This window comes from Narcine bancroftii, chromosome 2 (genome assembly GCF_036971445.1).
Source record: "Narcine bancroftii isolate sNarBan1 chromosome 2, sNarBan1.hap1, whole genome shotgun sequence".
In the NCBI taxonomy this organism is placed as follows: Eukaryota; Metazoa; Chordata; class Chondrichthyes; order Torpediniformes; family Narcinidae; genus Narcine; species Narcine bancroftii.
The window spans coordinates 366,602,303-366,628,863 of record NC_091470.1 but is presented as its reverse complement, the minus strand read 5'-3'; the positions used below and the strand labels follow the sequence as shown (position 1 = coordinate 366,628,863).

General features: G+C 41.2%; 1 protein-coding gene and 1 long non-coding RNA gene across 4 annotated transcripts in view; one reads left to right on the top strand and one right to left on the bottom strand.

The window, feature by feature from the left end:
- The window catches only part of pop1 (POP1 homolog, ribonuclease P/MRP subunit), a 68,649-nt gene that overhangs the window by 28,670 nt on the left and 13,418 nt on the right, over window positions 1-26,561 (top strand). For 2 of the 3 annotated variants that reach the window (XM_069922548.1, XM_069922546.1), the window contains exons 9-15: window positions 1,188-1,417; window positions 3,638-3,731; window positions 6,363-6,489; window positions 8,431-8,562; window positions 15,257-15,372; window positions 21,976-22,167; window positions 25,252-25,406. In XM_069922548.1, coding sequence (XP_069778649.1) covers window positions 1,188-1,417; window positions 3,638-3,731; window positions 6,363-6,489; window positions 8,431-8,562; window positions 15,257-15,372; window positions 21,976-22,167; window positions 25,252-25,406 — 1,046 coding nt within the window. The remainder of the gene's footprint in view (window positions 1-1,187; window positions 1,418-3,637; window positions 3,732-6,362; window positions 6,490-8,430; window positions 8,563-15,256; window positions 15,373-21,975; window positions 22,168-25,251; window positions 25,407-26,561) is intronic. The other variant, XM_069922547.1, reaches the window with a different exon arrangement.
- Window positions 15,518-26,442, bottom strand: LOC138755841 (uncharacterized). The gene is made up of 3 exons (XR_011352586.1): window positions 26,371-26,442; window positions 26,017-26,245; window positions 15,518-15,954 (listed from the first exon to the last, which is right to left on the bottom strand). It is a non-coding gene; the product is annotated as an uncharacterized lncRNA (long non-coding RNA).

Here is a 26,561-nt window from a genome sequence, read left to right as displayed (position 1 = left end):
CCACCGTCTGCAGACACTCTTGTTTAACTTTTGTATTAGGCAGGCTTGATGTTGGAAGTTCTTGCCTGGGTCTAGAATTATACATTGTGATCTTCAAAATGACCGTATGGGGCTGATGTGAGAAAAAATTTCTTCACTCATTGAGAATGAAGAGATTCACTACCCAGCCCAAAAGGACCGAGGTGATGTTAACAGAATCTCAGTGTGTGGGGTTGATGCAGGAAGGTGGCATATTACTGTAAGTAAAAGGTCAGCTCTGATCTTCAGTCATGCAGTGTGACATCATGGAAACTGGCCTAACCTGTCCCTGCTGACCAGGCTTTTGTCCCATTTGGCTCATATCTTTGACTATTTTTGCCTCTCTGCTCTGGGAAAGCCTTTCTTCTAGTTGATCTGTGTTGACCTCAATGGAATTTTTTTTTAAACATTGGAAATACTCATCAGGTCAGGTTGCATATGTGGGCAAAGAAACAGTCAATGTTTCAGGTTGCTATGACACCATCTACAAATTTGCCGACGATACCATGGTACCTCCAACCAGATGGCAGAAGGGAGAACAGTTTATGTGAGGAGTACGTGAAACCCTTCACAATGTTTATTGCCTTTTGCCTGCATTGAGTGTTGTAGACGTCCTTCATGGTAGGAAGAGATCCCCCAATGATCTTTTCCGCTGACTTCACTATCCTTTGCAGGGTCTTGCTGTCTGAGGTGGGGTACAAACCAGGTAGTGATGCAATTGTTCAGAATGCTCTCAATACATCCTATGTAGGATGGAGGGTGGGGGATGAACTTTACTCAGGCTTTGCAAGAAGTAGAGGTGCTGCTGGGCTTTCTTGGCTATGGAACTGGTGGTAGAGTCTCCACCAAGTGTACTCCAAGGAACTTGATACTCTTGACAACATCAACGGTCGAGCCGTCCATGGTCCCCTGGACCCTCCTGATGTCGACCACACTTAACGTTCAGATACAGGTTGTTGGCTCTGCACCAGCCCATTAGCAACTGCACCTCGTCTCTGTACGCTGACTCATCATTCTTACTAATTATGGTCGGGCCGTTAATTATGTGGTTTGAGCTGTGTTTAGCTGCACAGTCGTGGGTCAGCAGAGTGAAACATTTTTTTGAGGGTCTGAATGTAATTTTTTGGCAATCCATTGTCTGCATTTCTTATTGTATTGTTTTTTTTTAGGATTTACTAACTGAGCTTCATTTGGCTTGTCAATGTTCAGACGATCCTATACCTGAAGCAGCTCAGATTGACTGTCGTACTTTAACACAGAGAGGAACTGGCTTGAAAAGAAAACTGGAGGATAAAGTTGGAGAGGAGGTCATAGCTAAGAAAAAAATCATAGGCAATAGTACCAGAGCTGAATCGAAGCCAGAATCTTGGGTGTCATTGACCACTGGCATTGTAATAATGTAAGTAAGTGTGGAAGCCTATATGTTAATGACTGCTTGGATGAGATAATTCACATTAGCCGAAATGAACCACACAGATCATATCATTTTATTTTTCTGGTTCCCACATTTGGATTTCCCAAGTGACTAGTTAACTACTTTTTGAAGGGTTATTACAATTAGACAATCATAGCGTCTGCAGACTTTCCTGTTTAATTTACTACAATTAAGAGTTTAAATTCAGTATTTATTTTTTAGAGGTGTTACTCAGAGTCAGGTATTTTCAGCTATTTTGAAGACCACTTAAGATGAAGCAGCACGGTTAGCGCAACGCTGTTACAGCGCCATTGACTCGGGTTCAAATCCTGCGCTGTCTGTAAGGAGTTTGCACGTTCTCCCCGTGTCTGTGTGAGTTTTCCCTGTGGCCTCCGATTTCCTCCCACTGTTCGAAACGTACCAGGGGTTGTAGGTTAATTAGGATCATTGGGCAGCAGGGGTTCCTGGGCTGAAAGTGTCTTAAATTTTAAAACATTGATTTTTGGCTTCTATAAATCACAAAAATGCATACAATATAATAATATATAACAATACATAACATTTGTCCTCTTTTTCCTGCTGCAAATGCATACATAGAGGTGCCACCAGCATAGCCCGGCACACCGAACTAGAACAGGAAAAGAATCTAAAGAGAACCCATTCAGAGACACCGAGTGTTTGTGGATTCAGCTCCAGTGTCTCTGCAGCTTCACAGCCTCCCGTTTGATCCATTGTCAAACCCGAGCTCCCAGATCAGAAACTCCAATCCAGTTAGGAAGCTTTCAGTACCCAATGCCCCTTCGGTAGCTCTTCTTGCCCTCAGCACCCTCTTGAATCCCAGACCATATATCTGGTTCCTTGGAGTCAGTCTCCCGCAGTCTGGTGTAAATTCCTCAGCCACCAGTTTCCTGCAGCCTGTGTAGGTCCTTCAGCTGCTGAGCCCTCGTTGGTCTGCTGCTGTGGTCTCCTTCCTTATAGGGTCATCTCCCAGGCTTGCTTCTCAGCAGGGTGTGTTCTTTTGTCCTGGTGGCCTACAGAACCAACAACCCTCGTGGGTCACTGCTAAGCATGGGCACCTCTGTCTTAGACATGGACTTCTGTGGTTTCTAAATTTTTTTTTAAAAAACAGTCCCTTTAACATGGTTTTTAAAGGATCTGTTAGCATAACAATTAGGGCAGTCAAACCTCCTAGACAAGAGCTGTGTCCCTGCGCCCCACTCTTCATTCTCATTCATGAATTCCCAAACTCTATGGCCCAACTGTTCACTGATACTTTAACTCTTCCAGAAATGAGTTGGAATGGTTTGAAATTGCATTTTGCCATTTAGTTCCTCAAACTTCATTGTGTTCTATGCATTAGTCCCAAACATTGAGCTGTCGACAATTGGTAATTGAATCTTAATTCTGTCACCCACTCTGAAATACAGAAACAAATTAATGCTGGGTAGTATACTCCTGGATTATAAATATTCATCTTCTATGTGTAGCCTTTTCATTCTTACCATAAAAACAATAACACTGATCCATGATCACAGCTTTTTCCACTTGAGTACTGTTGCATAAACTATAATTGGATCCTTCACACTTCAACTACATTATAGCACTTTCACATCAATGCAGAACAAAGTGCAAGTGCAAAATGATGCAGTTTGGAAAGTCATTTAAGATTAGGACCTTTGGGAGTGTTCATGTACCTTTTGGGTACATTCATGACATCACATACAATCCTGAGGTTCTTTTTCTTGCGAGCCAAGTAGAATTTCTACTTATCGGTAACTAAACTGTACTTAAGAAAAATTTGTTTGAACAAAAGAGAGAAATGAAATGTAAACAAACTGTGTTAATGCAGAAAAAAAAAATCAATAATGTGCAAAGTAAAAATCCTTAAATGAGTCTCTAAATCTGTTGAGGAGTCTAAGATCTGTTAAAGCCCAGATCAGTCATAGATCTGTTAAAGCCCAGATCAATAGAAGGCACATGGAATAATATAAATGTAATTGATGCTTGGAGGGCTATGGACTGGGTGCAGGTCTGTGGGGCTAGGCAAAATAATAGTTCAGCATAGACTAGAAAAAGGCCCTTCATAATGTTATATGATGAGGAAGATGATGATGGTGCTTTATAGCACCATGGTTTACTTGAGTAAATGGACTTCTTGTCAGTGATGTGCTCTATTTAATGGAGAATTTGTGGGATTATTTTCAGAGATCTGACGATGGAAATTCTGAGGTATCGGCTGATTGGTCCTCTGTCTCACAGTGCGATGCTTGAAGTTTTACAGCCTGCTACTGTCATGGAAGTAAGTCCTTGATACATTTTGATGTCATTGAAGATTCATCAAGATCTCCTTAAATGAGGAGATCTTCATTAATTTCTTTCGTCACCTCAAAAACAAAACTCAATTGGGCTCATGGCATGACCTGGCCCTCACAAAGGCATGCTGAATATCTCTGAGAAGATTATGCTTTTCTAAATGCTCATAAGCCCTGTCGCTATGAATCCTCTCCAATAATTTGCACAAACACTGATGCAAGGCTCACTGTTCTATGATTCCCAGGATTTTCCTTATTGCATTTCTTCAACATTTGCCATTTCCCAATTCTCTGATATCTCTCCTGTAGCCAGGGAGGACACAAAGATCCCAATTCTCTGATACCTCTCCTGTAGCCAAGGAGGACACAAAGATCCCAATTCTCTGATATCTCTCCTGTAGCCAGGGAGGACACAAAGATTCCAATTCTCTGATATCTCTCCTGTAGCCAGGGAGGACACAAAGATCCCAATTCTCTGATATCTCTCCTGTAGCCAGGGAGGACACAAAGATTCCAATTCTCTGATATCTCTCCTGTAGCCAGGGAGGACACAAAGATCCCAATTCTCTGATATCTCTCCTGTAGCCAGGGAGGACACAAAGATCCCAATTCTCTGATATCTCTCCTGTAGCCAGGGAGGACACAAAGATCCCAATTCTCTGATATCTCTCCTGTAGCCAAGGAGGACACAAAGACCCCAATTCTCTGATATCTCTCCTGTAGCCAGGGAGGACACAAAGATCCCAATTCTCTGATATCTCTCCTGTAGCCAGGGAGGACACAAAGATCCCAATTCTCTGATATCTCTCCTGTAGCCAGGGAGGACACAAAGATCCCAATTCTCTGATATCTCTCCTGTAGCCAGGGAGGACACAAAGATCCCAATTCTCTGATATCTCTCCTGTAGCCAGGGAGGACACAAAGATCCCAATTCTCTGATATCTCTCCTGTAGCCAGGGAGGACACAAAGATCCCAATTCTCTGATATCGCTCCTGTAGCCAGGGAGGACACAAAGATCCCAATTCTCTGATATCTCTCCTGTAGCCAGGGAGGACACAAAGATCCCAATTCTCTGATATCTCTCCTGTAGCCAGGGAGGACACAAAGATCCCAATTCTCTGATATCTCTCCTGTAGCCTGGGAGGACACAAAGATCCCAATTCTCTGATACCTCTCCTGTAGCCAGGGAGGACACAAAGATCCCAATTCTCTGATATCTCTCCTGTAGCCAGGGAGGACACAAAGATCCCAATTCTCTGATATCTCTCCTGTAGCCAGGGAGGACACAAAGATCCCAATTCTCTGATATCTCTCCTGTAGCCACGGAGGACACAAAGATCCCAATTCTCTGATATCTCTCCTGTAGCCAAGGAGGACACAAAGATCCCAATTCTCTGATATCTCTCCTGTAGCCAGGGAGGACACAAAGATCATTGCCAATGTCATAGCAAACTCTTCCCTTGCTTCCTGTTGTAACCTGGGTATATTTGTGTTTGGTGCCAGGGTTTTTAAAGAAGATCCAGTGCTTAGCCCCAACACCATTCATTCCTTAATCTAAATCAACTTGAACATATTTTACCAAGGGCACTTCTGTCTGTCACAGTACCTTCAACTCAGTCTATTGACTTAGATAAATACAATTAAGCACAGACCAACTTGTTACTTATTAATTTTCTAACCTTTGTTTACTGGTCTCAATAATTACTGCCTTCCATTCCCAGTTTTGATTTTTCTCCCATCTCCGTTTCCCATCCTGCTCCCAGACTAGTTTAAAATCTCTCTAATGGGAGTAGCAAAACTGCTAGCGATAATATTGAGGTGTTATATTACTGGTCTGTACAGATACCACCCTCCCCAGATCTGGTCTCAAAACCTTTCACATTGCCCCATTTCTCTAGCAATGTGTTCATCTAGGTTACCCTCCTCTTCTTGTACTCATTGACATGTGGCACTGAATGCAATTCAAAGATTTTTACTTTTTCAGGTGCTCTTTAATCTTTACAAAACATTAAAATTAACCTGCAAGGTCCCATTACATTAATGATCTGCATATTTAATCACTACTGCAAAACTTTTGAAGTTTAATTTAAACATACAGCATAGTAACAGGCCCTACCTGCCCATGAGACCAGGCCCTACCTGCCCATGAGACCAGGCCCTACCTGCCCATGAGACCAGGCCCTACCTGCCCATGAGACCAGGCTGGCCAGATACCCCAATTAACCTACAGCCCCATTACATTTTGAAGGGTGGGAGGAAACCAGAGTGTCTGGAGGAAACCCACGCAGGTCATGGGAGAACGTACAGACAATACTGAATTCAATCTAGGGTATGCTGTTATGTGCTAACCACTACATTAACCATGCCGTATTTTCATATCACTCTGTTTTTCCATTAAAGTTCCCTAATTACTTTTTGAGTGGTTAGTTGTTTGGTTGTGTTCTTGTGAAGGATCTTGCAATACTTTTTTTGAGTGTTTTTAAATATCACGATTAGTACTTGTGACGACATTTTGTCGTGGGGCTATTTCTGGAAAGGTTTGTTATTCTGGCATAGTTGCATTTATTTTTGTTTGCCTTCATTTTCTAAAATGATGTTGTCTGAAAACTGTCCTTAGAATTGTGAAGTCACAGGAGAAGTGATGGGAGCAAGAGGTTTGCCCTTCTGGTGGTCACAGTATTGCAAGAAACCAGAGGACTTGGCCCTTCATAATCGTCAAGGGAATTTCCTTCAGTTACTTTCTGGTGGGTCATTTGGTGTTTGCTGCAGAAGTCAGTAACAATTTTAGATTTGGCATTGTCTTTGAGTCTAGTGAGCACTTTCTTGCTCATTTCTTCTTTTTTAATATTTTTATTTATTAACATTGAAATTTCACATCCAGAAATACAGAGTAGATAAGGATAAATGTTAAAATTCAAAAAGATACATTACACTTATTTCAACCAAGGTACCCCACATTTTAATCAAACAGATTGTATTGATATTTTATTGTTAAAAAGTAAAATCTAAACCCACTACTAAGGTCAAAAAAAAGTGCAGAATTTTTCTCAAAATGATAAATTACCTCATTAATCAACACTCTATAACAAATCAGAGATTATAAAAGTAACTCAAAAGGGTCCCCACAGTGTTTGAAAATTTAAATTCAAATCGGAATTGGAGCATCTAATCTTCTCTTGAGTTTAAACATGACATGATGTCATGTAGCCATTGAGTATGATTATGTGGGGTAGCGTCCCTCCATCTGAGCAACACCGCCCGCCCAGCCATAACAGGAATAAAAGCTAATACATGCAGATCAGATGTTAAAGTTACATCACTCTCTAACAATACCAAATAAAGCAGTTAGGGGATTTTGTTTAACTTTAAAAAGTGCAGAGAAAGTTTGAAAGACCTCATTCCAATATTTCTCAAGATACTGACATGTCTAGAACATACGAATTAATGAAACATCTCCATTGTTGCATTTATCACGAGGAGATAGATTCACATAAAATCGAGATAATTTGACTTTGGATGTGACCCATTTGGACTACTTTAAATTGTAGGAGAGAGTGACGGGCACATAAAGAGGGGGTATTAACCAATTTGAAAATTACATTCCAAGTTTCTTCAAGAATTAAAAGCTGTAGGTCCTGTTCCCAGGCTTTTTAAATTTTATCTGAGGGAGCCTCACTTATTCCCAACAACATATCATAAATGTTGGATATTGAATCATAGAAAGGTTGTAAATTAAAAATTACATCAATTAAATTCTTATCAGTCCTATTAGGAAATGTATGTAATTTAGATCATAAAAATCTAATCCGTAGATAACAAAAAAATGAGTATTTGGTGGACCATATTTAACTGAAAGTTGTTCAAAGGAAGCGAGACTCCCCTCGACAAATAAATCTTTGAAGCATTTAATGTCCAGTCTATACCATTCTTTAAAAGTTACATCAATCATAGAAGGTTACTCTAAATTTTCTTGCTAATTTAGCATTAAAATTCTAGGCTTTGTATCATCTCACTGAGGGCATCTTCAGATTTAACTCTCCTTGAACTTGCATCTGTCAATATGAATTGAATACAAAATATTTCAGGATTTTTGTTTTTTAAATCTCCAAACTTCTTCTGAAGCCATCAAACTTCTTTCTGGCACATTGGGGGATACCTTTTCCTATTTATAATTTGTAACTAATGTTTCACGCAGTGTGGCAAGGTATTCAAATAGGATTATCGGAATATATTTACTCAAAATTCCTGTAATTGAGCAGATCAGCTTCACCAGCAGAGAGAAAACGGTCACTTCTGATTTTTTCCAGTTCAGGCAGAGTTTATAAAGAAACTCTGATTCTTTCTGTTCCTTTTTATACATCATACAAGAATTTCATTGTGAGGACCAAAAAGTCATTTGTGCAAATTCTTGTAAAATTAATGGAGAACAGCCCGTGAGTTTAAAAAAAAAGATAATGCACTAATGTAAAAACACAAAAGAAAAGAAAAAGTTCTCCCCCAAAGAAAATGTATTATTCTGTTGCATTATCTATAATGATATTTGGATTTGTTGCATCTTAGCTTTCCTTTATTGGGCTGGTTTCCTGCCCCTATCTTCTGTAATAAAATAAGATAAATGTCACGTATACTACTAGCCAGTAAGCAGTGCTTCCACCATTTTGTGCTCCCTCTTGTTTTTTTTTAAGGTCTTGCTTCACCAGCAGAAATTTCAGCGGGGTCTGTACTTGGACTTACCGTGAGGGATCCTCGACTAAACATACCTGAAAACCGAACCAGAGCATTGCCTGATGCATCACAGTTGAAAGGTAGCACCCATGGTAACATCACCGAGCAAAGATTGAGACATTTAGAATGATTTTTTTTTTCTTCACAGGTTTCAGTCACGTCAGGAAATGGGGAACTCACTTCCGCAAGAAATAGTTAAAATTTTAACAACAATCTACCTGAAGCTCCTACCCAAGAGAAAGGAGTAGGTGGCCCTGTCAATAGAGTCACTGTTGAGCAGGCTCATTTTGCATGTCTTTTTTTCCCCCATGGATTAGATACAAAGTGAAGAGAGTTTCCCACGGTGGGAGAGGCTTGGACAAGAGGGCAAAGCTTCAGGATTGAAGGGTGTCCATTTAGAACAGAGATAGGGAGGAATTTCTTCAACCAGAGGGTAGTCAATCTGAGGAATTTGCTGCCACATCTCAAGTCATTGGGTACATTTTAGGCAGAGATTTATAGGTTCTTGACTAACCAGGGCATCAAATGTCATGGGGAGAAGGCTGGGCAATGGCTCACGAATGAATGTCAGGGTAGACTCAGTGTGAGGAATGGCCTATTTCTGCTCCTATGTCTTATGGCCTTATTAATGAACCCTGTCGTAATAATGGCTTTATAACTTATCCACTGCTTACTTAATGCAAATCAATGGTTTCAACATTCATCACACAAACAATTCAGATTTTTAAACCCAAATCTTCCTGTTCACCTTGCAATTAAATCTTGTTCTTGGCTTGAAAAGGCAAGTGTTCGTCACACAGAGTCATGGCTGCCTGTCGTGATTACTTTTATCCTGTTCAGAATACATGTAATTGGGTAGTTTTCCCCATCAGTTATAGTTTTTGAATTTGCTGATTACGCCAAGATGGGAGGCTACAATGGAGTATGGATAATGTCAGAAAATGTTAAATTATCCATGTTGACAAGAGAAATAAAAAGAATATCTCAATGATGAGAGGCAACAGAACCTTGATTCAGCGGGATCTGCCTGTCCCGATCCATATAACCGTATAACCACTGACAGCACAGAACAGGCCAGTTCGGCCCTACTAGTCCATGCCGGAACAAATCCCCACCCTCCTAGTCCCATTGACTTGCTGATTTGCTAAAAGCTAATATGGTAGCATTGAAAATAATTGGGACAACTAGCAATGTTATTGTTCATTGTAAGCAGAATTTAATGCAAGAGTAATGGTGGGAACACATCTGGATTATGGCATGCAGTATTACTCTGTATGTTTGTTTTAGTAAGCGATTAGTAGACTAAGATGTCGAATGGAAAGATTATCTTTTGAAGAAAGGTTGGACAGGCTCAATTTGTATCCAATGGAATTCAGAGAGTGAGGAGAGACTTGATGAGACAATATTGTGGTTGACGGTTTGGATATGGAGGGGGTTACCTTTTTAGGAAGCTAGAACTATGGGACCCTCATTCAAGGCAGAATACTTTTCATTTTAGAGGGTCATGAATCTTTAAAACTCTCCTTTAGAGAGGGATGAAAGTAGAGTCTTTGAATATTTTTAAGGCAGAGTAGATTATTGGTAACCAAGGAAATGCAAGGTTGCTGTGTGCAGTCCAAGCAGGTAGAGCAGACTTAAGGTGCAAAATGGCCTACATTTCCTTGCTCTGATTGTGGAATCTCTTTCATCCACTGTATTGGGGGGGGGGGGGGGGGGGAAACTTTTTTATAGTTCTGGTTCATAGAACATAGAAATCTAAAGCACAGTGTTGTGCCGCCATAATAACCTAATTCACCAATTGCCTAGAATTTCCCTATTGCATAACACTCTATTTTTCTCTGTACCATGTGCTATCTAATAGTCTCTTAAAATATCAAATTGTGCCTGCCTCCACCACCGTTGTCAGCAACACATTCCATGCACCCACCACTCTCCGCATGAAAAATGTGCCTCTTACATGCCTGTATGTACTCCCAAGCACCTTAAAACTATGGCCCTTCATATTAGCCACTTCACCCCTGGGGAAAAGCCTATGGCCATTCACATAATGAATGCCTCTCATTAACTTGTAGACCTCTATCAGCTCACCCCTTATCCTCTGTTACTCCAAGGAGAAAAGACCAAGTTTACTCAACCTACCCTCATAAGGGATATTTTCCAATCCAGGCAAAATACGTGTAAATCTCCTCTGCATCCTCTATAGCATCTGCATCTTTCCTCTTAGGAGGTGACCAGAACTGAACATAATATTCCAAGTGGTGTCTAACTAAGGACTTGAATAGCTGCAACATTACCTCACATCTCTTGAACTTGACACCAAGGTTAATGAAGGCCAAGACACCATCCACCTTAACAACATTATCAGATTGTTTTATGGGCACAGACCCTCCCCCACCCCAAGATCTCAAATTATCCACACTGCTCAGAGTCCTCCCATAACATTGTATTCTGCCTTCAAATTTGACCTACCAAAATGAACAACTCACATTTTTTCTGGGTTAATCTCCATCTGCCACTTCTCAGTTAGGCTCTGCATCGTATCAGTGTCCCTCTATGATCTCTGGCAACCTACCAGATTATCCACAAAACTGCCTGCATTTGTGTCAGCTGTAAACCTACAAACCCACCCTTCAGTTTGGCTGGAAGCTTGTTCTACAATTTTTAATTGGTTCAATTCGTTGAAAGAATAGGCTTCTTGCCACGAATTGTGCTGTCACCCTGTCCCATCTCCAATTCATTTGCCTGTCACAGCGCTGTCACTACTTGTCTTCCAAAAATCATCAATAAGATTTACATGTCAGTGTTGAATGGAAACACCAGTACAAAAATCTGTTCAACTTGACTGCACATCCTTTTGGCAAATGAACTGTTATCCTTGTCCACAAGACGTGGAAAATTATATGATCCTTCGAGACACATTTAGTTGCAGATGCTTCCAGCATTCCAGATGAATGAATAGAGATTTTTTTACAATTTTTTTAAACTATGGAGCAGTCTGTAAAAGATGAGGCAGTTCCAGTAAAGATAATGTAAGACTTTAGAATGGATTCAGAAGGTGGAGTGGAGGATGTAAAAGCACTTGAGAGGATGCAGGGTAGATTTACCAGCATGTTGCCAAGGATGGAGTGTTTCATTTATGAGAGACAGAAGCTAGGTCTGTTGTCCCTGGAGTGAAGGAGGTTAAAAGGGGAAACAAGATACATAGATATAAAATGTTGAGTGGTAGATAATGTAGATGGCAGGAAACTTTTCCCTGTATCAGAAGTAGACAAAGCAAGGACCTACATCTAGCGAAGAGATTCCAAGAGGGTACAAGGGAAATTCTTTTTACCCAGCGATCTGTGGGTACCAGGAATAGACTGCCAGAGAGAGTGGTGGAAGCTAGGTCTTCAGATGTTTAATCGTATGGATCAAAAACTGGGAGATGGGATTAGTGTAGATGGGTGCTCACTGGTTGGTGTTGATATTTTGGGCCAAATGGCCTGTTTCTAGACAGAGTGACTGAATGGCAGGGCGCATGATTAATTCCCTTGTTTAAAGGAATCTTGTACTGAAAAGGTGCAAAAAATTGTTTTTAAAAAATTTTTGAAGTCCTTTGACGTAGGAATATGGTCAAGATGGTCAAGCAATGGAAACTGGACTGAATTTACTAGATGCAGATCAGTTATTTAATCTAGTTCAGAGAATAACAGGGATTAACTTTGAAAATTCTGCATATACAGAGTGAGGTTAGAAGCTGCAATGCACAAATGAGCTGGAGAATCTCAGCAGGTCATGCAGCATCCGTAGGAAGTAAAAAGTAACCATTGTTTCGGGTTACCCTTTACTTCCTATAGATGCTGTATGAGCAGCTGAGTTTCTGCAGTACTTTTGTGTATCTGCAGCTTTAACTTAATTAGAAACTGAACAAGTCTTTTCACAGAGACCTGTAGCAAAGCTTGTTGGTTCAGGCAACAAATGCTGCTTCATGGTATTTCTTCAAGTGCGAATGAAATGTTTGTGGCTGCTTGGAGCTTGCAGTGTACAAAAGGTGGGTATCCAGTTTTGCACGGTTTCACATCTGCTGGTCGGGCTAGTCTTTAGCTGTCTGTGATTTTTAAGTTGCTTGTTTGTTGTCGGTATAGAATTGTTACTTGGATAAACATCTCAAGGTACTATATAAATGTCACACTTTTACCTTGTCCTTTAGTCTTAAATTATTGTGGCAGTATGTGATCTCAGTAACAGCAAATATTAAGGCACATTTTGCTGGTCTTGTGCTCAGTGAGAGCCTCTGTTCTTCATGCAGATGTTCCAGGTTTGAATCCTGGCAAGGCCATCTTGGTGCTGAACAGTATTTGCAACATAAATTTACAGAGATTGACATGTTGCTTGCTCTAAGTTGATTGTGGTGCATCAACATAGCAGGGCACTCTGTCATATATAAATTTAACATTGGACTCCCTAGTCTTTTTCCAGATAAGCCATTTATTACATGAACGGTAACTAATTGTAAAATTGATGTATTCATTATCACTATATCATTTTATATTTTGTCTCTACCATAGCAGCACAGGATAATTTCACCTAAGCAAAATGTATATGCAGTAAAACCCCTGAAATCTGGCACCTATGGAGATTGATAGATGCCAGATAAGTGTATTTTCCAGGTGCCTGAGACTTGTTCTTACAATGCCTAATTAATCTACCTACATTAAGAATAAATAGCTTAAAAGACAAAAATACTACATTATACTTGCACTGAACAAACTTCACTTGCATTTTACTTGATTTTCAGTCACATTCTTTGAAAACATTAAATCGTTGGTGCATCTGCAGGTTCCTCCCCCTCCATGGAGCAGCCCGAAAGATGAATGATAACACTGTAGATGATGAACATCCTCTTCTCCAAGTTTACAGATAAAGCCTCTGAACATGGTGATTCTGACTAAGCAGGGATAAGGAGACACTTTAAGAGAGTCACCCCAACGGCGAGCGGCATCAACCAGCTCTTCATCCTGGGTGATGCCATTGCTGTTTCACACAACTTCATTTAAACAGCTGCCATGAACAAAGCACAACCAAGGCCCTCCGCTGGCTGAATATTTGCTCCCATCTTCACCAAAGGGTTCGATGTTCCTTCAGAGAACATTTACAATTTTAAACTTGCATTTTTTTTTAACCTATTATTTATCTTAATTTTTAAAGTTTATTTTCCACAGGTTTTTTTTTGATGGTTACTTGAGGTGGTCAGTTGCTTGAATTCCGGATACCAGGGGTGTTATTGTATTTGGAGCATGCTTTTTAAAAATGTACTGAGAGTCCACCTGGCAGCCTCAGAACCTGCAGATTTTCATCAGTACAACAGAGGTTTTGCACTTTTTCCTTGCCCATCTTTGCACGTGCACGATGCACAAATGACCTTAACTTTATCACAAATGAATGCTTTTTGAAATGTTGATTTTATTCATGGAAGATAACACTATCTTTTTTGAGGGTGCAAGGGAGCCCAGATTTGTACTTTATTTTTAACATCATCTTTGTCCTGTCGTTTGATCGCCACCCCACCCCCTCCTCCCCTGCTTAATTTTTGTTTTTGGTTTGTTTGGCAATATATTTTATCTGGTTATGACATTGAATCAAATGCTTTGGACATATTTTCTGCTTTCATGTTGCTAGGCAAGTTTATCATGTTTTCTTACCATTTTATTTTGCATTGATGTGTACAGGACCTATGATAAGGTAAGGTCAAATGTGCGCCATTTACTGGGTTTGACACAAAAACGGAAAAAGTTGAAAATGCTGAGCTGGTCAGTTAACGTCTGTGGAGAGAGAAAAACAGGTAATGTTCCTTGTCGATGACCTGATTTTGATGGATGCATATCTAGCCTCCAACTGCAAAAGCTACCAAAAGGCACTTAGCCATGTATGTGGATAGGTAGGATTTAGAGAACTATGACTGAACACAGGCAAATGGGACCAGCTTGGTTGATGTGGACTGTTGAACTCTGACTCTAAGGTTGGACAATCTTGCTCTCAATGTTCAGTATCACTCTTTCTGGCTTATATAACTTCATTAAACATGGGAGTGAAGCAACACCCTGTTCTTCAAATGCGCCTCAAATATTAACCAAACCATTCTGCTCCAGATAGCGAAAAATTCTTGCATTCATTTTCACAGATTCACAGAAATGATCATCGCCTTTATCTTCAAAACTAGATTTTATGAAATTTTATCAATCCTTCAAACTTCTGTTTGCGAACTGATGTAAAAATTGAGAACAGCAGTGAACAGTTTCGTTTAGTTTGAGTGGGGCATAGTGGATCTTTGGAGTGCTTGCTTTCAGATTTTGGTTTAGAATCTTAACCTAGTCTTAAAAAAGACAACTCTCAGATGGGCCACTGAACAGGCGTTGATTTCAGTTACAGCATTCTCTGCCCTGCTTTGTTTTGTGCCGCTTTTTTTAAATTGCTTTCCACTCTGTCCTCTCCCAGTTTTCTGTTTTCCCATTTTCATAGCTTTTCTACTTGTAAAATCACACAGAGATGCTGGAAGAACTCAGCCCCGTCTCACAGCGCCCATAGGAGGTAAAGATATATCACATATGCTTTGATGTCCCGTTGCGAGATCTGCTGAGTTCCTCCAGCATCTGTGTGTTTTTACTACACTCACAGTTGTCTGCAGGCTTTCATGTTTCACTCTTTTCTACTTGCATCTAGAAAATAATCCTGCAATATAAATGAGAACTATTGGTGCATTCTGAATATGTTTATGTGACTAACAGCATTGTTTCCCTTGCATTGTAGATCTGGAGAAAGTAAAGGAGCTCTCTTTGAAAGGACTTCCCGCAGAATGTGCTCAGAGTCAAATCTGGGATCAGAATGTCCGCAATATTGTCACGGAAACTAAAATTTCCGAGCAGGTAACTTGTCTGCAGTGAAAGGAGGGAATAATTGCAGCAGAAAAAGTAATCTTTAGAGTCTTGATTTTTTTTTTCTTCTTTGAATTATTTTCCAGCTTCACACACTCTTGGAGGATTGTTGCTGCTTTATTAGATTTATTGCAACTTTCACCCCATCTTTATGTATGTTTGCACCCTTGCCTGTGAATCAGGAGGAGGTGGAGGTTTCTTTATTGTACATCCGTGCAAAATTTGTTTAGTTTGTAAAGGCACATAAAGGGACATCACTAGTACAGCACCCTGATCAAGAAAAGAAAGAGAAGCAAAAGAAAATTACTTTCAATGGTCTACGGATCCCATTGGCACTGCGCTCCTGTAACCTCTAGCCGCGTATCATCCTTTCTGTTCCAGTGGTGAACCTGCTCTTCAGGCATCCAAGTCAGTCGGCTCAGAGCATGTGTTCAATCCCTCTTCCAGGTTAATGAGCCCAGAATCAAGTTGAAACCGTAGTGCAGCAATGAAGGAGTACTGCCCTGGTAGAGTTGCCATCTCTTGTATGTTGCTTTTTTTGCCCTCTCGCCTTTGTAAATTAATCCATGGCACCTATTCAAAGAAGAGGAGAAGAGATATCCTATTTTCGAGTGGTATTAACCATCCGCTATCATCTCCAGAACAAAATAATAGCTGTGTACACATCTGTAGCTTCATCACGGTTGGACCTAGGTTCCCTACAAGACTGCCTATTGATCAAGAGTGAGTGGATTATGCCCTTTTTATAACTGCCACAGATACTGAACCATTGAACAGGCCCCTTCGGCCTTTCTAGTCTGTGCTGAATCATTTTTTTTTGCCTAGTGCAGAAGTTTTCAAACTGCCCCCCCTAAACACATTCTACCTTAAGCAATCCCTATGCCATCAGTGCTCTGATTAGTAAGGGATTGCTTAAGGTGGGATGTGAGTGGGAAGGGAAGGTAAGGGAAGGTTGAGAATCACTGCTCTAGGGCCAATTGTTACTGAAATATTTTGCTTGAGAAAAATTGTCATTTGCCCATTTCTTTTGGAGTAATGAAACCATGCACATAACGAGTCAGTTAGGTACAAAGAAAACAGTGGTTTTCAAACTTTTTCTTTTCATCACATACCACCTTGAGAAATCGCTTACTAATCACACAATGCTTGTGGCATGGGGATTACTTATGGTGGAATGTGAGTTCAGGGGGGCAGTTTGAAAAACACTGGCCTAGTGCCACTGACCTGCACCCAGTCAATAGCCCATACTTCCCCCATTCATGTACCTGTCCAAATTCTTCTTAAATGTTAAAATTGAGCCCACATTCACCACTTCAGCCAGAAGCCTGTTTAACCTTTCCCTGTAACTCAGTTCCTGAAGTCTGGGCAACATCCTAGTAAATCTTCTCTGCATTCTTTCTATCTTATTGATACCTTTCCTGTAGTTAGGTGACCAAAACTTCACACAATACTCCAAATTTGGCCACGTTGACTATCTCTAATCAGTCCATGGCTATCCAAATAATTGTATATCCGATCTCACATTGTCTGCCAAAGCAACCTTGTGTCTTTTAGCTTTCCTGATTCTTTTGAGGTTTTTCTTTCACTTTTTATACTCTTCCTTTATGCTCCATGTTGCATATACCTGTTGGACACCCCTCTTCTTTCGATGCTGAACCCCAATATCCCTCAAAAATCAAGGTCACCTTCTAACCTTGCCTTTGATCCTGACAGGAATATACAAGCTCTGTTTTCTCAAATTTTTACCTTTGGAGGTCCTCCACTTACCTTTCACATTGTTGCCTTCCAAAAAAAATCTATTCTCACATTTCCTCAAAATTGGCCTTTCTCCAACTTAGAATCTCAACCTGAGGTACAGACCTATCTTTCTCCATAATTAACTTGAAACTAATGGCATTCTGATCACTGGATCCAAAATGTTCCCCTACACATACTTCTGTCACCTGTCCTGTCTCATTCCCTAATACAGGTAGGTTATTCAGTATTGCACTCTTTCTAGTTGGTACCTCTATATATTTGAACACATTTGACAAACTTCAAACCATCCAACCCTTTTACAATATTGGAGTCCCAGTCAATACGTGGAAAGTTTAAAATCTCCTTCTATTACAGCCTTAAGGTTCCTTACAGGAGTCTGCTTACTCTCTACAGATTTGCTCCTCCGATTCTCGTGGACTATTGGGCAGTCTGGATTTTAACCCCATGAGTGTGGTCTTACCTTTCCCGTTCCTCAGCTCCATCCATTTGCCTCAATTGACAAGACCTCTGGTCTGTCCTGCCTGAGGGCAGCTGTGATATTTTCCCTGATGAGCAATGCCACTTCTCCCCTTTTGATCCCCCAACCTATTCTATCGCGTCTAAAGCAACGGAGGCCTGAAATGTTGAGTTGCCAGTCCTGCCCCTCCTGCAATCAAATTTCACTAATGGTCACAATTCCACATGCCAATCCACGCTCTAAGCTCGTCTGCCTTTCATACAATACTCCTTGCATTGAAATGGAGGACATTTCTACCACGTTCAACTTGTTGACTTTTAACAGTGCATGCAATTTTCACATCCTCATTTCCCTCTTTCACTCCTCTATCTGCTCTGGCACTCTAGTTCCTCTCCCCCCGCAAATCTAATTTAAACCCACCTAAGCAGCACTAGCAATCCTTCCCACAAGAATATTAGTCCCCTTCCAGTCAGATACAAGCCATCCTGTTGGAGCAGATCCCACCTTCCCTGGAAGGGAGCCCTATGATCCAGAAACATGAAGCCCTCCCCTCCTGCACCATCTCTTTAGCCACATGTTAAGCTGCTTTATCCTCCTATTTCCAACCTCACTAGCATGTGGCATGGGCAGCAATCCTGAGATCACAACCCTGGAGGTCCTCTCCTTCAACCTAGCCCCTAACTCCCAGAACCTTGCAGGACCTCCTCACCCTTCCTACCCACATCATTGGTCCCTTTATGGACCATGACATCTGGCTGCTCACCCACCCTCCCGAGAATGCTGTGAACTCGATCTGAGATATCTCAGACCTTGGCACCAGGGAAGCAACGTACCATCTGGGATACTCGATCTCTTCCACAAAGCCTCTTATTTGTCCCCCTAACTATGGAATCCCCTATCACTACAGCTTGCCTCTTGCTTCTCCTCCCTTCCTTTCTTCACCACAGGTTCAGACTCTGTGGCAGAGACTTGATCTCTGTGGTTTGTCCCTGGTAGGTTGCTTCCCCAAACCCACCCCACAACAGTATCCAAAATGGTATACTTGTTGTTGAGAGGGATGTAGCCACAGGGGTGTCCTGCACTGCCTGCCTGTTTCCTTTCCCTCTCTCCCATCAACCCTCCTCCTGTCTCCTAGGTGCGTTAGTGTCCCTGTAACTCCTGTCTATCACCCCCTCTGCCTCCTGAATGATTCTGAGTTCATCCAACTCAGTTCCTATTCCTTAACTTGGCTTGTCAGGAGCTGCAGCTGGATGCACTTCTCGCAGATGAAGTCGTCAGGGATCCTGCTGGCTTCTCTGATGACCCACATTCTGCAAGAGGAGCACTCCCCTGCCTTGACTGCCATTCCCACTGTCTATGACTAGAGGAACAAAATATAGGATATTTAAAAATCTTCCCTTACCTGTGCCTACATGCTGAATCCTTTTTGTTCCTTAATTAGGGTGGCCCTTTCTCACTTCATCTCCTAATATTCCTCGCCGAAGCCTGTTGAGCCGAAGCCTTACCACTCTGACGATGACCACTCCCTCAATGACCGCCAAGGTCAAAATTATTTGTGCCTGAAAACAACTTGTTCAGCAGACCCTGTCTTCCTTTACCTACTTGACTGCCCCATCTAAAAAAACCTGGAAAAAAAAAGCTATTAAAAAAATTCTTGTTTCAGTATCTGTGGCCCTCTTTCCCACAAAAATATTTAAAACTGCATTAACAAGATATAGTTTGTCATCAATTAATCACCAGCAGGCTAAATGCAGTGAATCTCAATATAATTCGGGTGTCAAGGAGACAACTATAATACCCACATTACAAATGAAACTCGTGTACCTCGTTGTGGTTGAAAAGCCAGCCTGAGACCGGAGCCATAGTTGTTTCAAGCCTTTATTTAGCCATTCTCAGAACAAGAATACACCAATAATCAAATGTGTTAAGTTTAGTGCATTTTAGATACTATTATAATATACAATGAGTGAGTGGCAGTCCCATCAAATGTGATTGATTATGACCATTTTGGTGAGTCTAGGTAGCTAGTTACCCAAATAACTTGACTCTAGCATGTCAAGTGGTTCTAATGCTTGGCTTATTGATTATGGTTATTACTGGTAACAGAGTTCCCAGGGGTCTGGAGAGTGGCTAATGTTGTACCTTTTTGTAAAAGAGGGGAAAATAGGATGACCCTCATGTCAGTAGTGAAATTATTAGAAAGAATCCTTAAGGATTGGATTTGTGCCCATTTAGAAAGTCGAGGCCATATTAGAGGCAGTCATTATGGCTTTGTGAGGGGCAGGCCATGTCTTTCCAATTTGATTGCGTTTTCTGAGGTCAAGACAAAGGAGGTTGATGAGGATTGGGCAGTGGATCCTGCCACATGGACTTTAGTAAGGTGTTTGACAAGATCCCTCATGACTGGCTGCTTCAGAGGGTGTAGCTGCCTGCGATCCACATTGGGTTGATAATCTGGTTGATAATTGACTGTTAAAAATTGGCTGGCTCAGAGAAGACTGGGTAAAGGGGAAGGCTATTATTTGTGCTGGAGGCAATGGTGTTCTGCAGGGATTAGTGCTGGGACCCCTGTTTATGATAGATGTGTATTTATGTGTGTGTGTGTGTGTGTGCATGTGTTATGCATCCAACGTGGATGAATAAGTCGATGCGTTGGTAAATATCCAGATGATACTAAGATTAGTGGGGTTGTGAGGATGATTATCAAAAAATATACTAGATATAGAACAGTTGCAAATATGGGCAGAGAAATGGCAGATGGAGTTTAATACAGACAAGTGTGAGGTGTTGCATTTTGGGAGGGCAGATATAAGGGGAGTGTATACAGTTAATGGCAGAGCATTTTGACGGATCTAGGGATCCGATCCCTACCTCATTGAAAGTAGCCCCACAAGTAGATAGGGTGGTAAAGAAGACATATGGTATGCAGAGCATTAAGTATAAAAGTCGACAGAGCATGTTGCAGCATTATAAATTTAGGCCACAATACAGTGTTCAGTTCTGGTTACCCTATTGCAGGGAGGATGTGGAGTCTTTGGAAAGGGTGTAGAAGAGATTTACTAGGATGTTGCCTGGTTTAGAAGGTATGAGTTATGGGGGAGAGATTGACAAATTGGTTATTTTCTCTGGAGCATGGGAGGCTGAGGGGAGACCTGATAAAGGTGTATAAAATCATGAGATGCTTTGATAGGGTGAACAGTGAGAATCTTTTCCCCAAGTGCAAAGTGTCACATGTAGGAGGACAAGTGTTTAAGCTGAGGGAGAGAAAGTTTAAGGGAGAAGTGCAGGACAAATATTTTACACAATTCCTGTAACAGGCCGCCAGGCGTAGCGATGGAAGCATACCATAGCATTTAAGAGGCTTCTAAATAGACACATAAATATGAAGAGGATGGAGGGATTACTGTAACAAGGAGCTGATAAACAAATATGTAGCTCCAACTCTAATGTAAAATGGTTTGACAAAAACAAAGTTCCACTAAAGTTGTAAAAATTTTATTGGTTATTATCACTGAAGTAAATGGGAATTTTCTTTATTAGGATTTTAAGCTAATTTTAGTATTCAACTAGAGTCCTGCTTCCAAGCTGAAGATAAAGACAAGGAACTCAACAGGTCAAACAGTGCACTTTATATAGCAAAGATAAAGATGCCTAATGTTTCAGGCTTGACCACTTCATCAAGGTATGAACAGAATGTAGGCAGGCACCTGGATAAAATGGTGGTGGTGGGGAGAGGGGTGGGGGGTGTGCTGGAAGGAGCACAGTCGCAGGAGGTAATATGGATAAGGGAGGAAGGGTGGTTCTGTGAATGGAGAGGGTCTGGGGTGGAGAGCTGGAGGAAGAATGGGAGAATGGGGAATGGGCTAGCAGAAACCGGAGAAGTCTATGTTAATGCTATCCGGTTGGAGAGTTCCCAGATGGAAAATTAGATGTTCCTTCTCCGATTTATGGCTGGCCTTGCTTTGACAGTGCATGAGGCACAGAATTTAAAGGGTTGGCCACTGGGAGATCCCTGTCACTGATGGGGACAGAGCCAAGGTGCTCAAGCACGAAACATTGGTTCTCTATCTTTATGTTGTATAACGACACTGACCTGCTGAGTTTCTCCAGCATTGTGTTTTTACTTCAACCAAGTGTCTGCAGACTTCTGTGTTTTGCACCAAGTTGAAGATGCTGGTATTTGTGTAAACAGAGAAGCTGGAGGGACTTGGTGGACCCGACCTGAAACATTAACTATCTCTCCTCACGGACACTGACTGACCCACTGAGTCCCTCCAGCTTCTCTTTGTTCATTCAAGACTCCAGCTGCATCATTTCATTTGCATTTTCTTTTCCTGCCTCTGCAGTTTCTCATTCTGTCCATTTGTCTTGTGTTCCAGGAACTAAATCAGATGAAAAGCAAGCTCTTGGTGCCTGGATCACCTCTGAACTTGGGGCCACAGGAATCTAAGATTCCCATCCTGTTGGTGCAGCAGCCTGGGAAGATGTCTGGAAAAGAACACATCGGCTGGGGAAGTGGCTGGGATATCCTATTCCCAAAAGGATGGGGGATGGCATTCTGGATTTCTTTGGTATTGTGTTGTGCAGTAATATTCAACTTAAGATCATTCTGTGGCTTATAAACATGCTTATTGTTCTTGATTACAATTCGGAATTTTGGGAGTGGATATTTCCAAGCTTTCTTGGTTGCAGAATTCCACAGCGTCAAAGGCTGATCGGTCTGTCTTTACCATGATGACCCTCTGCGAAGCTTCTGTTGGATTGTTCTTTCTTCTATTTTGTTTTTCACAGAGAGATCCATTCATTTTCTCTTAAGCTACCAATGATGGTGGGGGAGGGCAGCAAGTTTGTGTGATATCAAGATTGATTTCATTGATTGTCATGTGCACAAAAATCTTTCTTTTGGTTGTTTACCCTGTAAAAGCTCTACCTGTATCTAGAATACCTAATATATACAATTTAGTGGCACAGTTAGTAATATAACATTGCCAGCGATCTGGTTTCAAATCAGCCACTCTCCGTAAGGAGTTTGTTTGTACATTCTCCCTGTTTCCATGTGGATTTTCCCTGGGTGCTCCGGTTTCTTCCCACATTCACAGGTGTCTTTGGGCAGCAGGGGCTCATGAGCTGGAAAGGCCTGTTTCCATACTGTTTCTATAAACTAACCCTAATTTAATATTCTTCCACCAATATTTCATGCCTTGTTTGATCTTTGCATTCGCTCTGGTCAACAGAAATTTGTTCCAATGTTGCCTAGTTTAAAATCAGTCATTTTGGCTACTGATTTCAGGTCACCTAACCTTTAGGGAGCCCTGGATGTCAAGTCTTCCCTAGTCATTAAAATGTCCTTCATGATTTTGCATAGAAGGTTGCTCACAAGATTAGAGCATTCTTCTTTTTTTTCTTTGGCTTGGCTTCGCGGACGAAGATTTATGGAGGGGGTAAAAGTCCACGTCAGCTGCAGGCTCGTTTGTGGCTGACAAGTCCGATGCGGGACAGGCAGACATGGTTGCAGCGGTTGCTGCAGAGCATTCTAGGAACTGGTTATCAGACAAAACACAAGAGTGAAGGGAATATGGATCTTTCTCTAATTAGTGGGCTGTGACTAATGGGATGCAGTGAGGATCTGTGTGTGGACCCTAGCTATTAAGCGTTTTACAGCATGTTGACAGACTCTTCAGTTCAACCTGTCCCCGCTGGCCAAGTTGTCGCCCAAACGAGTCCCATTTGACTGGGTTTGGCACATATTCCTCTAAACCTTTCCAATCCATGTACCCATCTAAATATCTTATAAATATGCTAATTGTACCTGCTTCTGTCACTTATTCTGACAGTTAATACCATCCTTGGTTTGTAAAAAGAGCCCCTCAGGTTCCCTTTAAGGTAAAAAGGCAAACATTTTAATCTATGCCCTCTAGTTCAGGACACCCAATCCTAGGAAAAAAAGCTATGTATCTTTTCAGTACTCCTCATAATTTCATAAACCTCTTTAAACCCGTCCGCCTCCTACCTCCAGAGAGAAACATTGCAGCCTTTCATGGTTCTAATTTTTTTTTAAATTTAGACATACTGCATGGTAACAGGCCCTTCCAACCCATGAGTCCATGCTGCCAAAATAGCCCAAAACGTTTTGAAGGGTGGGAGGAAACCGGAGCACCTGGCGGAAACCCATGCAGACCTAGGGAGATCATACAAAGCCCTTACAGACAGCTCTGAATTTGAATCCAGGCTGTCGGTGCTGTAATAGCGTTGTGCTAACAGCTATGCTCACCATGCCACCCTGAGGTTCAAACACTCCAGTGCCTGTAATGTTATTCTTTCTTGCATCTTTTCCAGTCTTCTTATAGCTGGGTAACAAACACAATACTCCATGTGTGGACTCACTAATGTCTGGTACAGTTTATAAGCTGATCAAATTTGGGGGAAGGAAGGGGGATATAGAGAGGCTTCAAAGGAATGTAGACTATCTGAATGTGCAAGAGCATAGCAGTTACAATAGGGCACAGTGCAGCACAGCAGCAGACCTTTTGGCCCACATTGTCCATGCTGACCCAAATATAGAAAAATGTGAGATTATTAATTTGTATGAAACAGGAGTATGTCATTTAAAATACTAATATTCAAAGGCTCTTTATCAAAGTCTTTGAGAAGTATGTGGGTGATGCAAACAATTAGAAAGGCAAATAATATGTTGACCTTATTACAAGAGGTTTAAGTATAGGAATAACATTGATCCTGCAGTTACAGAGGGCCTTTGTGAGACCAGAACTGGGTATTGCACAGAGCTTTGGTTTACCTGGATGGATGAAGGGAAATGGGATAGTGCAGGGAAAATCACATTGAGGTAAAAGATATTTGATGAATTACAGAACCTGCTCGAAGGTCTTAATTCTGCTGCTCTATTTCTTAGTCTATATGGGGTCATAATTCAGACATGATCTGTGTTGTCCACATCTTTTGGAGTCTTATATTAATGTATGTTATAACTAATAATGTAATTAACTTAGGCAATACCCTTATTGGGAAGCTCTTCAAGTCCTTGTATATCAATTAGCCAGCACTGCTTTTGGACATCCAGCCTGTTGATACTTTTAATTACACACCATAAATTTGCTATTAATACACGAGGCATCATCTTTACTGCATTTCTTTTTTCAATGTACTTTCTCAAAGAACTCTTATTTGCTAGAAAAAAATGTAATCTGGGCTCTGCTTTTTTTGAGTGACTATTAATTTTCACCTTTGCAAACTTACCCACTTCTAATGTAAGTCTGACAAGACTACTCAATTCACTTTTTGTTCCTCTGGCTTCTGCACTCTACTTATCTAATGCTGTTTGATCAAAACCTCTCCTACTTCCTTCCTCAGTTTGCTTTCTTTCCAACAAGCTAAGTACAGTAAAATCCCCAGTATCTGCAACTGTGGGGATTGGTAGTTGCCGGATAATTGAAATTTCCAGTTCCTTGAGATTGTGTGTTGTGTGATCGGTGAACTAACCACTAGGTGGTGCCAATTTTAAACTTCCATTTTTTTTAACCTATTTATTTTGCCCTTGTTTTTTGCTGGTTGCTTGAATTCCAGATGACAGGGATATTACTGTATTGCCTGTGATGTTCTTTTAAAGTTTTAATGAAGTTTTGTGACTATTATGTCAGATCTACAGGGGTGTACGAGTAGGAGGTTTGCAAGAAGGGGTCAAGCATTCTCAGTACCAGGGAATTCCACGATTCCCAGATGATTTTCCAGACTGTCCGGCTGGCATTCGGCACATCGAGGAGACTGAGAAGGAGCTAATAGACAAGTACAAGAGGTACATTTGTTAGACACCAACTGTAACTGCACTCTGGACAGCAATAAAAACCCAGTACAATTCGTGGGTTGATGAGCTGGATTGCACAAAACCAAGTTCTCAATGTACCTTGGTGCGTGTGGCAATAAACTTGATCTTAATGTGATGCCTTCTAAACTGTCAGTTCTCCAGGCTGCTTTGCCCTCCACATAGGAGTGACCTGTTTCTTTCTGCCTTTTAGGAATATTCGAGCATTCTAAGCCACCAGCACAGGAACAGGCCCATGTGCCTGTGATGAACATGATGTCCAAATCAAACTTTAACACTCTGCTGCTCACACCTAATACCTATTCCTCCATTCCCTTCATAACTTGTGTCTATCTAGAAACCTTTTAAACAATCCCATTGTATCTGTTTCTGCCACAACCCCTGGCATCCCATTCCAGGCACCCACCACACTCTATCTAAAGTATTTGCCTTGGTCATGTCCTCCAAACTTCCTGGTGACCCAGATTTTCTCCTTTCATAAAGATCTTATTTTAAAGGTTAATGTATCAACTTAACAAATATCTGAACATTACAAAATAAAAGAAGATGTGTGCCTCATTCAAGTCTAGCTGAACTAACATACCATATCCTGTATGCTGACGGATAGGACGATCCAAAACTTCAAAATGTCACCTCAAAATCAGGGGTCATCTTGTCCATGGAGCATAAAATCCAAACCTTGAGAGTGAAGTTTCAACACCGCTGCCTTCTTCCCACTTTGATCAATCATATGTGCGTCCTGTTAGCTATCAACGAAGTCTCAGTGCTCCCCTGTGGCATACTCCCAGTCCGACTGCCAGGTTTTAAACTCCCTGTAACAGAAACCAGTGGTGGTTTATTTTAAGAATGCTAATAAAATGAAATCCTTTACAGGATAATTTGTTGTTAAAATATTGAAATTTGCTTTCAACAATATCCACTGTTCAGCGGTAAGTACCAGATTTTGAGGAATCATGTTATTCAAAGGGTATTGCTCAAAACTTCTATACAGGGTCATCCTGTACACTGGCATTATGGTATAAAATGGGCTTTATCATTGTTTACTGTAGTTGTCTAGGAGACATTTGTATAAACCTAGTCTCTTAATAATATTCATTTAAAGTTTAACCCGTTTGCTCAGCAGACTCT